The following is an 11,462-nucleotide window of genomic DNA, read 5'->3' on the forward strand; positions in this document are numbered from 1 at the left end:
GCGGCTCCGCCCCCCGCTTCCAGGGTTCCCCACCCGGCCCTCTCCGGACGCCCCACCGAGTCCCGCCGGGCCAGGGGCGGCTCGCACCGCGCAGGCGCGGCTCGCTCGGGCCCCGGAAGCGGCCCAGCCGGGGGCGCGCGTGCGCGGTGGGGGAGCTCGGGCGCGCCCGTGGGCTCCGGGCCCAGCGCGAGCGAGAGGCTCAGGCTCCAGGGCTTCTTTCTTCCTCTAATTTCTTCTCCCCTCCGTCTCCGTAGCCATTTACTGAGCACCTGTGTGCCCGGCGCTGTCGCGGGCGCTGGGGACACGTCCGTGAGCGCGCGGAGCTGCCCCTCCTCCTGCTCCTCACGTAGCCGACGCTCTGATGCGGGAGAAATGCCGCGGAGAAGAGACCGGGAGGGTACGTGTTACAAAGAAACAGTTTACAGCTCCTCCTTTCAGTTCTTCATTCTTTCAGTAACCTTTTCTCACGAACCTCTGTCTTTGACAGTATTTTATAAACTCCTGTCTCTAGTTCCATCTCCCAACTCATGGCTCAACTCTTCCAAAGTTGACGCACTTAGTGCGTTAACATAACTTGTCCCCCTCCAAAGTCACCAAGACAAAAAGCATGAGCTGGGAATTTTTATAAGTGAGGACCTTTTAAAAATGCAAATACATTCACAAAGATACGCACTGGAGCATTGTTTACGGTAGTAAAGTGTGGACATACACATTAGGGCTGCAAGTAGAATGGTTAAATAAGTACGTGAAAACTGGACGACTTACAAAGGCAACCGCTGTGGTGACGGAGCGACACGGAAACGGCTGGTTTCTTACACGTTACCTAGCTTTTGTTGAGGGAGGGACGGCAAGTTTGGCACGAGCGCGCCGCCGTCGTGGGCAGCAGGGCCTCCCCCGATGTAGGCTAAGCGTTTCCCGGTTTTCACGCGCGAACGCATCCTGGCCTGTCTCCCAGGGGGCTCTGGACGCGGCCCCAGGACAGGGAGGGTTTCCTCCTCCAGAGGCCAGGCCCTGACCCGCGTCCAGGCCACGGGGCCGCCGGCCACCGGGGACCGCGCTGCCTCGGGACGTGCGACGAGCAGGGCTCCCCGCGCTTCCTCACACGGAGGCTCAACTGCCGGTGGCAGTAGGGGACCTGGCCTAGATGTCGCCCCGAAACAGGACACTTCCTGTCTCGCTTAAAGCATTTTGCCGACTTTGCATTCCCACTCACAACCGACATTTCGACGTAGGTATAATGTTTAAAACGGGCTTTCAGGTAAACCCTTGGGCTTCTTCCTCCCTCCAAGCCTTCTCCACGGAAAGGGCGATTTGGGATTTAACGCATGAAACCCTTTTTTCCACAGTCACACGCAAGCGTTGAACGGTCCCAATCAACGACCGCGTCAGAACCAAACACGACACACACCGTCCCAAGAGGCACCGCACACGCTCGTCACGGCTGCGACCAGACAGACGACGGCGCACTGCAGCCCTCGCGGCAGAACAACACGCTCCGCCGGTCCCCCGACGGCGCGCACGCACGCACGCAGGTCCCGCCCGCGGCGAAACACCGCGATATCTGGCCTTACAGCTCAGCTACGGCCTTTACAACCTAGAGAATACGTTTCCCAGAAGCTACTGCGGCGCTGGCCCAATCGCGACGCAGCATCGGCGAGGCTTTGTGAGTCTGCGCCATCTTCCGGCTCCAGGCGCTGAGTCCGCCGCTACTGAGGAGGAAGTTCGCCCGGGGCTGCGGCGGGGGGGCGCCGCCGCAGGGGCACCTGCACCCGAGGAGGCGGCAGGTGAGGGGCTCCGGAGCTTTCTGGGAGCTCCGGGATACGTGCGAGAGCGGGCTCCGCGGCGGGGCGGGCCCCGGGCCTAGGAAGAACCGGAACGACCGGCCCTAGCGTCAGTCTGCGGCTTCCCGGGCTCTGGACTACATTTCCCATCGGCCCCCGCGGCGTTCGCCGCACTGGCGCCCCCTGGCCGCGTCACGGCTCATAAGCCGGGTCCGCGGACCCCATAGGTGGGTGAGGAGAGGGTCCCGGTTCCCTGAAAATGCCTGCGGGTGCTTTGCATTCATTCTCACCCTGCTGTTTTGTTTTGTTTTGTTTTTTGTTTTATCTGGGGCAAAGCCTTGTTCCATGAAATTTATGAAGAGTTGCAAGGCCCCAAAAGATTTAAAACCAGAGACTTAAACTTGGGACATTTTAGATGATTTTGTTCGAAATCTGTGCCCATCAGTGGGGAAAGGGTTGCAGAAATCCTGAGCCACTCATGCAAAATCAGTATTCATAGGAAGGAAAATTCCCGTTGCACGAGGTCAAGGAACATTCATAATGATCTCACACATTAGTTACAATTAAATATTTGGAAATAGATAAGTAAGTAAATATTTGTCACCTGTCGGGAACTTCCCTAAACTACTGTGTAAACAGCTCAAGAAGTGGTTAAATGACATCACTCTTAACACTTGGATGTTTTCCAGGTTTTTTTAGGTTTTTCTTTTCCTCCATGTGTCCCTAGGTGGGTGGGTCTGACTTCTTTTGCTGAACATTCTGATGACGTACAAAGGGTCCAGTTGTGAATGTCATTCGTTGTCAGCTGGCGATCTTCATCTGGCTGGGCCCAAATTCACTGCCACTTGCCTACTTGTGGGCTGTTATGTACTAATATTTGGTTCTGTTTTCCAGCAAATGTTATTGCGCGCACAGCTTCGCACACTGTTATGTCTGTGCAGGGGCCTATTTTTGTGCTGATAAAGGAACACGGGACCTGCTCCATCTAATTTACCCTCTGCAACCACATTTCATCTGTTGACTCAAGGTAAGGTCCACAAAGTGGTGTCCACCAGGCCTTAAGGAGGGCTGTGGGCTCTTTGTGAGTTTGGAAGTTGGGGAAAGTGCCAGGGAGACTTCTGAAGGTGTTCCAATGTGGGCATGAGAAAATTGAATGGTCTGGTTCTGGGAAAACTTTATTCTTGGCTGGGCTGATCGGAGTCAGGCAGGCTCTGTGTGTTTCCTGAAGACAGCCTTCCTTGTCCTTGGGACACCATGTGGCCTCAGTCACTGGACTGAGCATCCCATCTCAGATTTGCATCAGTGACAAGGTGGAACTCTCTGTGTATTTAGGGGAAATGGGAGAGAGCCACCGGTTCCCTGTGTCCTTGTAGCAGCTAAAGCTGGGCTTCTTGGAGTTGGGTGGGGACTAAAGTTTGTTCCAACTCCCTCTGATTTGTTGGTAGGTGGGAGTTAATGGGATGGGGACTTGTAACCATGGCGTTATGGGAGCTGCGAGGCAGGCCTGGTCACTCATGTTTGCTATTTCTTCCCCCAGCTCTGCCATCTCTGGACTGGGCCCTTCCCGAAGACGAGTCAAGAGGAGGACCCCCCAGCCCATGAAATTCTAAAAGTCATGTCCATCGTGAGTTTTTACATTACGTGAATACTTTCTTTCCTTATCCTGAAGCTTCCTTCCCACCTGATCTCTATCCGAGAATCCGGTTCTCAGAGCTCCCCATTTTCAGGAGAAAAAGGACCAGGTAGCTAGTGCCCTCTCCCATTGCCTTCATCTGTCAAAAATTGTTGGTTTGGGTTTATTTTTCTTTTATTCCATAGAAGTAGAAATTCAGGTGTCACATGGAGAATTTAGCATGTGCCAAGGTCAGAGTAAGTCACAACTGGGAAAACTCCATTTAGCTGGATTTTAACTTTCATCCCAGACCTGTGTACCAGAGCTTTGGTTTGTAGTAAAAAGGAACGTTCAAGAACATTTGACTCACACCCATGTGCTCCTGTCATCCGCTCACTTCCAAGGCCTGCCACAGCCTCCGTTTCCACCAGAACATCCCATTGCTGCAAAGACCTCCTCCATGTCGTCTTATCCCCCGAGAGACATTTCCGTGATGTACACATGTAATACAACTGGCTGTTGTTGCAGGGGTCAGACCTATTCAGGGATGTGGCCATAGTCTTCTCCCAAGAAGAGTGGGAGTGGCTGGCGCCTTCTCAGAGGGACCTGTACAGAGACGTTATGTTGGAGACCTACAGCAACCTGCTCTCACTGGGTAAGGGCACCTGGTCTTCGGCATAGCTGCTCCTTCCTTTTCAATTTCCCAATGCCATTTGAGTGGTTAGAGGGCAGCTCCATGGGCTGAATCTACTTTGTCCCCAGCCATCAAGTGACTGTCATGTCTTCCCCTGTCTCTTCCTGCCATGGCCTTTCATCCTCGATAACCAGGTCCTGGATCTGAACTCTGGGCCCCTCACCATAACCGGGTGTCATGTTTTTTCCTGCATCCAGATCTTGCCATTTCCAAACCTGATGTGATCTCCTTCTTGGAGCAAGGCAAAGTGCCCTGGAGGGTGGAGGAGGCAGTGACGGGAGGCCTGTGCCCAGGTGAGTAAGGCACGTGGGCGAAGAGGAAAGCCACTGCCCATAACTGTCCCACTGGTCGGTGATAAAGCAGGCCCTTGGAGGTAGTAAATTGTTCCTCCAAGTTGCCAGACTCAGAGCTCAGGTCACAGTTCTCAACTTCTGTGGCTTGTCAGCAGCATTTGACAAAAGTAGTTTCCCTCCTGAAGCGTTTCTGTATATTTTGGTCCCTACTACCTCTCGTTTTGCCTGCCTCGTGAAACCACCCTCAGCCTCCTGTGCTGGATCGTCTCACCTTCCCCAGATCTCAGGCTCAGACTTGGGCCTCTTCCTTCCTGTTTATTCTGTTTATTTCCATTCCCCAGGACCTTCTCCATTACCATGCCCAATACCATCCATACCCGGGCTGTCCAGTGTGGCGCCATTGATACCATGCAGGCATTGAAATTTAAGTGAATGACAATGAAATACATTTAAAACTTCAGTACCTCAGTTGCAGTAGCCACATTTTAAATGCTCAGGAGGCACTTTCTGATTCACAGCCACTGTATGGGACACCACAGATACATAGCATCTCCATGGTTGCAGAAAGTTCCGTCAGACAACACAAATGCTTACCTTCACCTTCCCATCTCCCTCACACTCCAGCGCCCTATATCCAGCGACCTCATTCTGGCCACCAGGGTGTTCACCAGGCACTTCCAGTTTAACAAAAGCCCTAAAAGGAGTCTGATCCGCCCTGAAAATCTACCCTTCCCCATTCTACTGCACTTTGGTAGCAGGGGACCTGATCCTTCAACCTGCTCCAGTCAAACACTCGACGTGTCCTTGACTTTTCTCTTCCATGCACTTATCTAGTTTGCCAGCAAATTCTAAATGTACCCAAAATTTAACCACTTGTAAACAGCACCACCGCTATCACCTGCACCCCCCCATCGTCTTTGGCTTAGACTGTTGCAGTAGCCTGCTCCCTGTCCCTCTGTCCCATTCTCATCCTCTTCAGCAAGGGTGTATTACAACCTGTCAAAGACTTCCCATCTCAAGAGAAACTCGAGTCCATAGCGAGGCCTAGAAGGCTCTGTGTCTGTGCTGTCTAGTGGAGTAGACACCAGTCACATGCTATTGAAATTTTAATTTTTATTTATGATGTTTAAAGAGAGAGAGGAAGGGAAAGAGAGAAACATCAATTTGTTGTCCCACTTATTTATGTGTTCATTGGTTGAGTCTTGTATATGCCCTGACCAGGGATCACACCTGAAACCTTGCCTATTAGCACCATGCTCTAACCTACTGAGCCAGCTACCTGACCAGGACTGGTAGTTCTATATTTAATTTTTTTAGGAACCTCCATACTGTTTTCCAAAGTGATGGCACCGTTTTACATTCCCACCAACAGTGCATAAGAGCTCCACATCCATGCCAACTCTCGTTTTATTTTGTTTCGTTTCGTTTCATTTTGGGTTTTTTTTAAATAGTGCCGTCCTCATGGCTATGAGGTAGTGTCTAATAGTTTGGATTTGCATCTGCCTAGTGATGGGTGATGTTGAGCATCTTTCCATATGTTTGTTGACCATTTATACAACTTCTTTGAGGAAATGTATATTCAAGTCCTTTGCCCATTTTTTTAATCGGGATAGGTTGTTTTTGTCATTGAGTCATAGGAGTTCTTTACATAATCTGGATATTAACCTGTTACCACATACAGGATTTACAAGTGTTTCCTTCCATTCTGTAGGTTACCTTTTCTCTGTTGTTTCCTTTGATGCCCAGTTATTTTTTAAGTTTGGCGTGGTCCCCATTTTTCTGTTTTTGCCTTTGTTGCCTGTACTTGTGACTCCATGTCCAGGAAATGCAATGTCACAAAGCTTTCCCCCATGTTTTCTTCTAGGAGCTTTAGAGTGTTAGGTCCTGTGTTTAGGTCTTCAATCCATTTTGAGTTAATTTTGTATTTATTGTGAGATAAGAGCCCTGCTTCATTCTTTTGCATGTGGACATCCAGGTTCCTCAGCACCATTTGTGGAAAAGATTGTCCTTTCCTTGTATGGTCTTGGCATCTTTGTCAAAGATCATCTGACCACATGCATGCAGGTTTCTTTTTGGGCTCTCTGTTTTGTTCCATTGGTCTACGTGTCTGCCTTTATGCCAGTACCACATATTTTAATTTCTATAGCTTTGTCCTATGTTTTGAAGTCAGGAAGTGTGAGACCTCCAACTTTGTGCTTCCTTCTCAAGATTGTTTGGCTATTTGGGATACCCTCAAGATTCCATATGAGGAAACCAAAACATTTTAATGCTAAGACTGTGCATAAGATTTTTAGACATTATTTCATTGGTTGTCCAAAACAGTGACGACTAATGCTAAATAATTAACTTTAAAATACTGTGCCTTGGCCCTGGCCAGGTGGCTCAGTTGGTTAGAGCATCATCCCAATAACACCAAGGTTGTGGGTTCGATCCCCAGTCGGGGTGTGTACAGGAGGCAACCTATTGGTATTTCCTTCTCACACCAATGTCTCTCTCTCCTTTCTCCTCTCTCTAAAGTCAATGAAAATGTCCTCGAGTGAGGGGTGGAGAGAAAAAGATAGAGATGTTTACCAGGGCTACTCTTATAACCTCCCTGATGTCCTTATTTATGGTAGTTCCTCTATCTCTGTGCTATTTGTCCATTTTCTCATGGCTTAGCCACATTCAGGAGCTTATAGGTATTATCTTGAGTCTAAGCTTCCAGTTTTTACTCTCCAAGTTCCTTTTTCTGCAAAAGGAAGAAAACAGATGCATACTTGCTCTCATGTCCTTTTCAGTCCCGGGATCCAGGTGTGATACTAAGGTGTCCTCTCCAAAGCGGCCTGTTTGTGAAGTACAGCCAACCCTGTGGGAGAGAACCGAAAGCTTTGCAAGGTATGATCTCGAGTGCTTGAGTTTCCAGGACGACTGGGACTGCAAAAGCCAGTTTGACACACAACAGGGGAATCCAGATGGACATCTGAGACAAATTATAATCCATTCTGAAGAAACGCCGCCTTTGGACCCACAAGCGTCCCTTGCTTTTTATGAGAAAATCCGTACTGGAGACAGACCCTGGGGATATAACAAATGTAGAGAAGACTTTTGGCCAGAGGACTTCCTTATTAACCATCGAGAAATCCACACCAGTGAGAAACCCTATCAATGTAAGCAGTGTGGGAAGGCCTTTAAATACGGCTCACGACTGGTTCAACATGAGAATATTCACTCTGGCAAGAAACCCTATGAGTGTAAGGAGTGTGGGAAGGCCTTCAACTCTGGTTCAAATTTCATACAACACCAGAGAGTTCATACCGGCGAGAAACCTTATGAATGTAAGGAGTGTGCCAAGGCCTTCAGTCGGAGCTCCCAGTTGATCGAACATCAACGAATTCATACTGGAGAGAAACCCTATCAATGTAAGGAGTGTGGGAAGGCGTTCAATCGGATCTCACATCTTAAAGTACATTGCAGAATTCACACAGGTGAGAAGCCCTACGTGTGCAGGGAATGTGGAAAGACCTTCAGCCATCGGTCTCAGTTGATTCAACACCAGACTCTTCATACTGGCAAGAAGCTCTACGAGTGCAAGGACTGTGGGAAGGCCTTCAATCAGGGCTCAACTCTCATTCGACACCAGAGAATTCATACCGGTGAGAAGCCCTATGAATGTAAGGCCTGTGGGAAGGCATTTAGGGTGAGCTCACAACTTAAACAACACCAGAGAATTCACACTGGAGAGAAACCATACCCGTGTAAGGTGTGTGGTCGGGCTTTCAAACGGGTCTCGCACCTGACTGTGCATCATAGAATCCATACGGGTGAGAGACCTTACCCACGTAAGGCCTGCAGGAAGGCCTTCAGCTACTGCTCACAGCTGACTCAACATCAGGTGGTTCATACTCAGGAGACAACCTGTGACTGTAAGGAAGGTGGGAGGCTCTCAGTCATGGTCCACGTACTGTTCAACACCACAGAGTGCAACGTAGAGAAACTCAGGTGAGTGTAAGAAACAGAAAAACCTTCCATTAGCACTTACCCCTTGTTGATCATCAGAGAATTTATGTTAGCAAGTAACCCTATGAGTGGGAGTCATGGGGGAGCCCATGGGTGTAGGGCAATCACAGAACCATATGAGTGGGAGTCATGGGGGAGCCCATGGGCATAGGCCAATCACAGAACCAAATGAATGGGAGTCATGGGAGAGCCCATGGGCATAGGCCAATCACAGCTCCTTTCTTTCATCTGCAGAAAGACTTGAAGGATGTCACAGGCGTCAGAATGCCTTCATTCAGAGCTGTCATTTCGCCGAACTCATAAGTTTCCTGCTGAAGAAAGATTTTATGGACATGTATTGTTTAGACCGTGATGGTCAATGAAGCCAGGGAAATTTGGAAAACACATCTCTAACATATTCTCGATTCACCTTTTCTAACTACCATGTCATAATTTTAACAATAGCCAAAGGTTTTAATTTTCTTAGAAATTGAAACGTAATAAAACAGCTGTGTCACTCTTGGGTTAACAAGGAGACAGATCATGCAGTTCCCATAAACGGCAAAGAAAAGGGTGAAAGTGAGAGGCCCTCGCCATGTAGCATGTTGCAGTGTAGTCTGAATACGCAAGGGGTGCAGGTGTGACCCCAGTGCAGGCATATACAGGACTCAGCGTTTGATACACAAGTGAGTGAAACAAGGAGATCCATGTGTCTCTCCCTCCCTCTCTCTCAATCAATAAATTTTTAAAAGATGAGTTTTTTACATTACAACAGATATGCGATGTGGCTCATGCTCCTCAGAGGAATTTTTATGGCCTTTAAATGTCTGTGAAACATGAGAACTGAATTACAATCAAATATACTAAGTGTACTATTCAAGAAGCCAGAAAAGAGACCACCAAATGCCCAGACGATGAAAGAACAAGTTAGTACAAAGTGATGATGTAGAAAGTAATCATCTTACAATAACCTAAGGTTCCATTTCTTCCTGACCCAAGAGGAAACTGAATTTAGGAGGTGGTGCTTCCATTTCCTCCTCATGGCATTGCTGGGGGGGGGGGGTCTCTGATAACCCCTGTCACAGACAGAAGGGGTTGGTTACCTCCCAAGAAGCCAGACTCAGTTCCCCTTCATGTGGGCAGCACCTGCATTTCACCTGAGACTCCAAAGATGTCAGATGCTAATTTCCCGCCTCTGCAGCTCAGGATGGTCTGTATCTTCCAGGGACCTGTGGGCTTCTGGGAAAGGTGGTGCTCATTCAGAAGAGATGGATGTATTAGGGAGACTCCCTCTCTCCTCACTTTCTGCTCTTAAACATTATCCTCTGAGAACATGATGTATGGAAGCAAGAGGAGAAAAGAGAGCAGCTGACCCACAGCCCTGAGAACACTGAGCCATGAGACCACTTCTAAAACGGTCTCTTGGATGCCTTGTTATGTAAGAAAAATAAACCTCTACCCCGGCTGGGCGTGGCTCAGCGGTTGATCGTTAACCTAGGATCCAGGCGATCGGGGATCGATTCCTGGTCAGGGCACATGCCTGGGTTGTGGGCTTGATCCCCAGTCGGGGGCATGGAGGGGGCAGCTGATCAATGACTCATCATTGATGTTTCTATCTCCCTCTCCTTTCCTCTCTCTGAAATCAATAAAGATACATTTTTTTTAAATAAATAAAAATAAATCTCTACTGCAAACGTTTATTTTACTTGGATACCTTGTAAACTGCAGCCATAAGTATCCTAAATTATAATACATTAGTTATGGTTGGGAAATGTGGCCTAGAAATAAATACCTACTTTTCAAAGTTTGACGTTTTTCTTTGTGGCAAATACAAGATTGATTTCTGTGTGTTCCATTACACTGAAAAATAATATAATTTTTTTTTTTTTTTGATGCAAGTGTCTATTTAAGGCTGTGAATTATGTTGATATAATTCTCCATGGTCTTTGTTATTTGGTATACTGGATCAGAGTTTCTAAAATTAAACACTTTTTTACCAAGATCATAAGTTTCCAGAAATGTTTACCTTTTGATTTCTGTCCGAATGTGACTTCAGCCCTGTTTATGAATCAGGCCGCTATCTGGCCTGCTGCCCGTGTTGAAGTTTTCCTGGGTCACAGCCGTGCTCGCTTATTTACAGCGTGTACACCTGGCGGAGCTGAAGGTGAGCACAGACTCACCCGGACAGCTGTGAGGACCCCGGGAGGCCGCCCGCGCTGCAGTCCCAGACGCTCCGAGGCGGGTGTTCAGCATGAGCTGTGTTCGCACAAGAAGCTTAGGCAGAGAGTCGCTTTGATCAGTTCTAGGAATGGCGGGGACGTCCCAAATCCAGCTTCCTGGGAACTAGTCCGGGGACAGCATCTCAAGCAGGCCTTTCTGATGGGAGCCGTCTGAGGCCTGCGGTGTGATTTTCTGTTATTTTTTACTGTTTCACTCCTCACCCCAGGACGTTTTTTGTCTGAGGGGAGGGGGAACATCGCTGGGAGAGAGAGAACCATCGGCTGCCTCCCGCATGCGCCCCGACCAGGGCGGGGTATCCGGCCTGCTGCTGAGGTGCGTGCCCTTGGACAGAACAGAACCCGGGACCCTTCAGCCCCCCCCACACACCCCTACCCGCTGGGACAACGCCCGGCGAGGGGGCAGCTCTGCAGTCGGCGGAGATGGGGTGACCTTTTCCTCAAAGGGAGCTGCCGCCTCCTCACGTGAAACTGAGCCGACGCTCACCCCCGAGACACTATTTCACTTGACCAGCAAAGCCTTCTGGGTCCCTTGGCTTCTAGTCATAGGGTCTCAGTGAACTTGCCCCCGAGTGGGGACGTCGCGGGAGGGAGGGACCTTGGGGACCGGCTCCGCTGCCAGGACCGGAGGCTGGTGTCGCTGGCGCTCCCGTCCACACGGGGCGCTGCCGCCGCGGGGGTTTCTGCCCGAGGCGGGGCTTGTTTGTTTTTCTTTGCCTTTTCCTTTCATCCGGGGATTTCACAGTGTTTGTCACTAGGTCACCCGGGAGGGCAGAGGGGGCGTCTCCACCTGCGGCAGCCTCGGGAAAGAACGGGCTTCGGGGGCACTTACAGGCACATCCGTCCCCCGTCTATCTACTGAGGGACCCG

General features: G+C 49.5%; 1 protein-coding gene across 4 annotated transcripts; it reads left to right on the forward strand.

The window, feature by feature from the left end:
• Positions 1-59: 59 nt before the first annotated feature.
• On the forward strand, positions 60-10,017 carry ZNF582 (zinc finger protein 582). 4 transcript variants are annotated; one of them, XM_081117719.1, is made up of 8 exons: positions 60-397; positions 1,347-1,784; positions 2,676-2,808; positions 3,319-3,405; positions 3,922-4,048; positions 4,285-4,380; positions 7,158-8,358; positions 8,611-10,017. In XM_081117719.1, exons 4-8 carry the CDS (start codon positions 3,397-3,399, stop codon positions 8,618-8,620), a joined length of 1,443 nt encoding a protein of 480 aa, XP_080973845.1. In that variant the 5' UTR covers positions 60-397; positions 1,347-1,784; positions 2,676-2,808; positions 3,319-3,396; the 3' UTR covers positions 8,621-10,017. The 4 variants fall into 4 exon arrangements, with proteins under 4 accessions (XP_080973845.1, XP_080973846.1, XP_080973847.1 ...); XM_081117720.1 differs by having other exon boundaries at positions 2,723-2,808; XM_081117721.1 differs by lacking the exon at positions 60-397 and having other exon boundaries at positions 1,450-2,008.
• Positions 10,018-11,462: the final 1,445 nt, after the last annotated feature.

This window comes from Miniopterus schreibersii (assembly GCF_964146895.1).
Source record: "Miniopterus schreibersii genome assembly, chromosome: 18".
In the NCBI taxonomy this organism is placed as follows: Eukaryota; Metazoa; Chordata; class Mammalia; order Chiroptera; family Miniopteridae; genus Miniopterus; species Miniopterus schreibersii.

Excerpts from the sequence above, each read along its gene's own strand:
- ZNF582 (XM_081117719.1), top strand. Across the intron at positions 4,049-4,284 it reads CAGCAACCTGCTCTCACTGG|ATCTTGCCATTTCCAAACCT; the intron begins GTAAGGGCACCT and ends TCCTGCATCCAG. Across the intron at positions 4,381-7,157 it reads GACGGGAGGCCTGTGCCCAG|TCCCGGGATCCAGGTGTGAT; the intron begins GTGAGTAAGGCA and ends TGTCCTTTTCAG.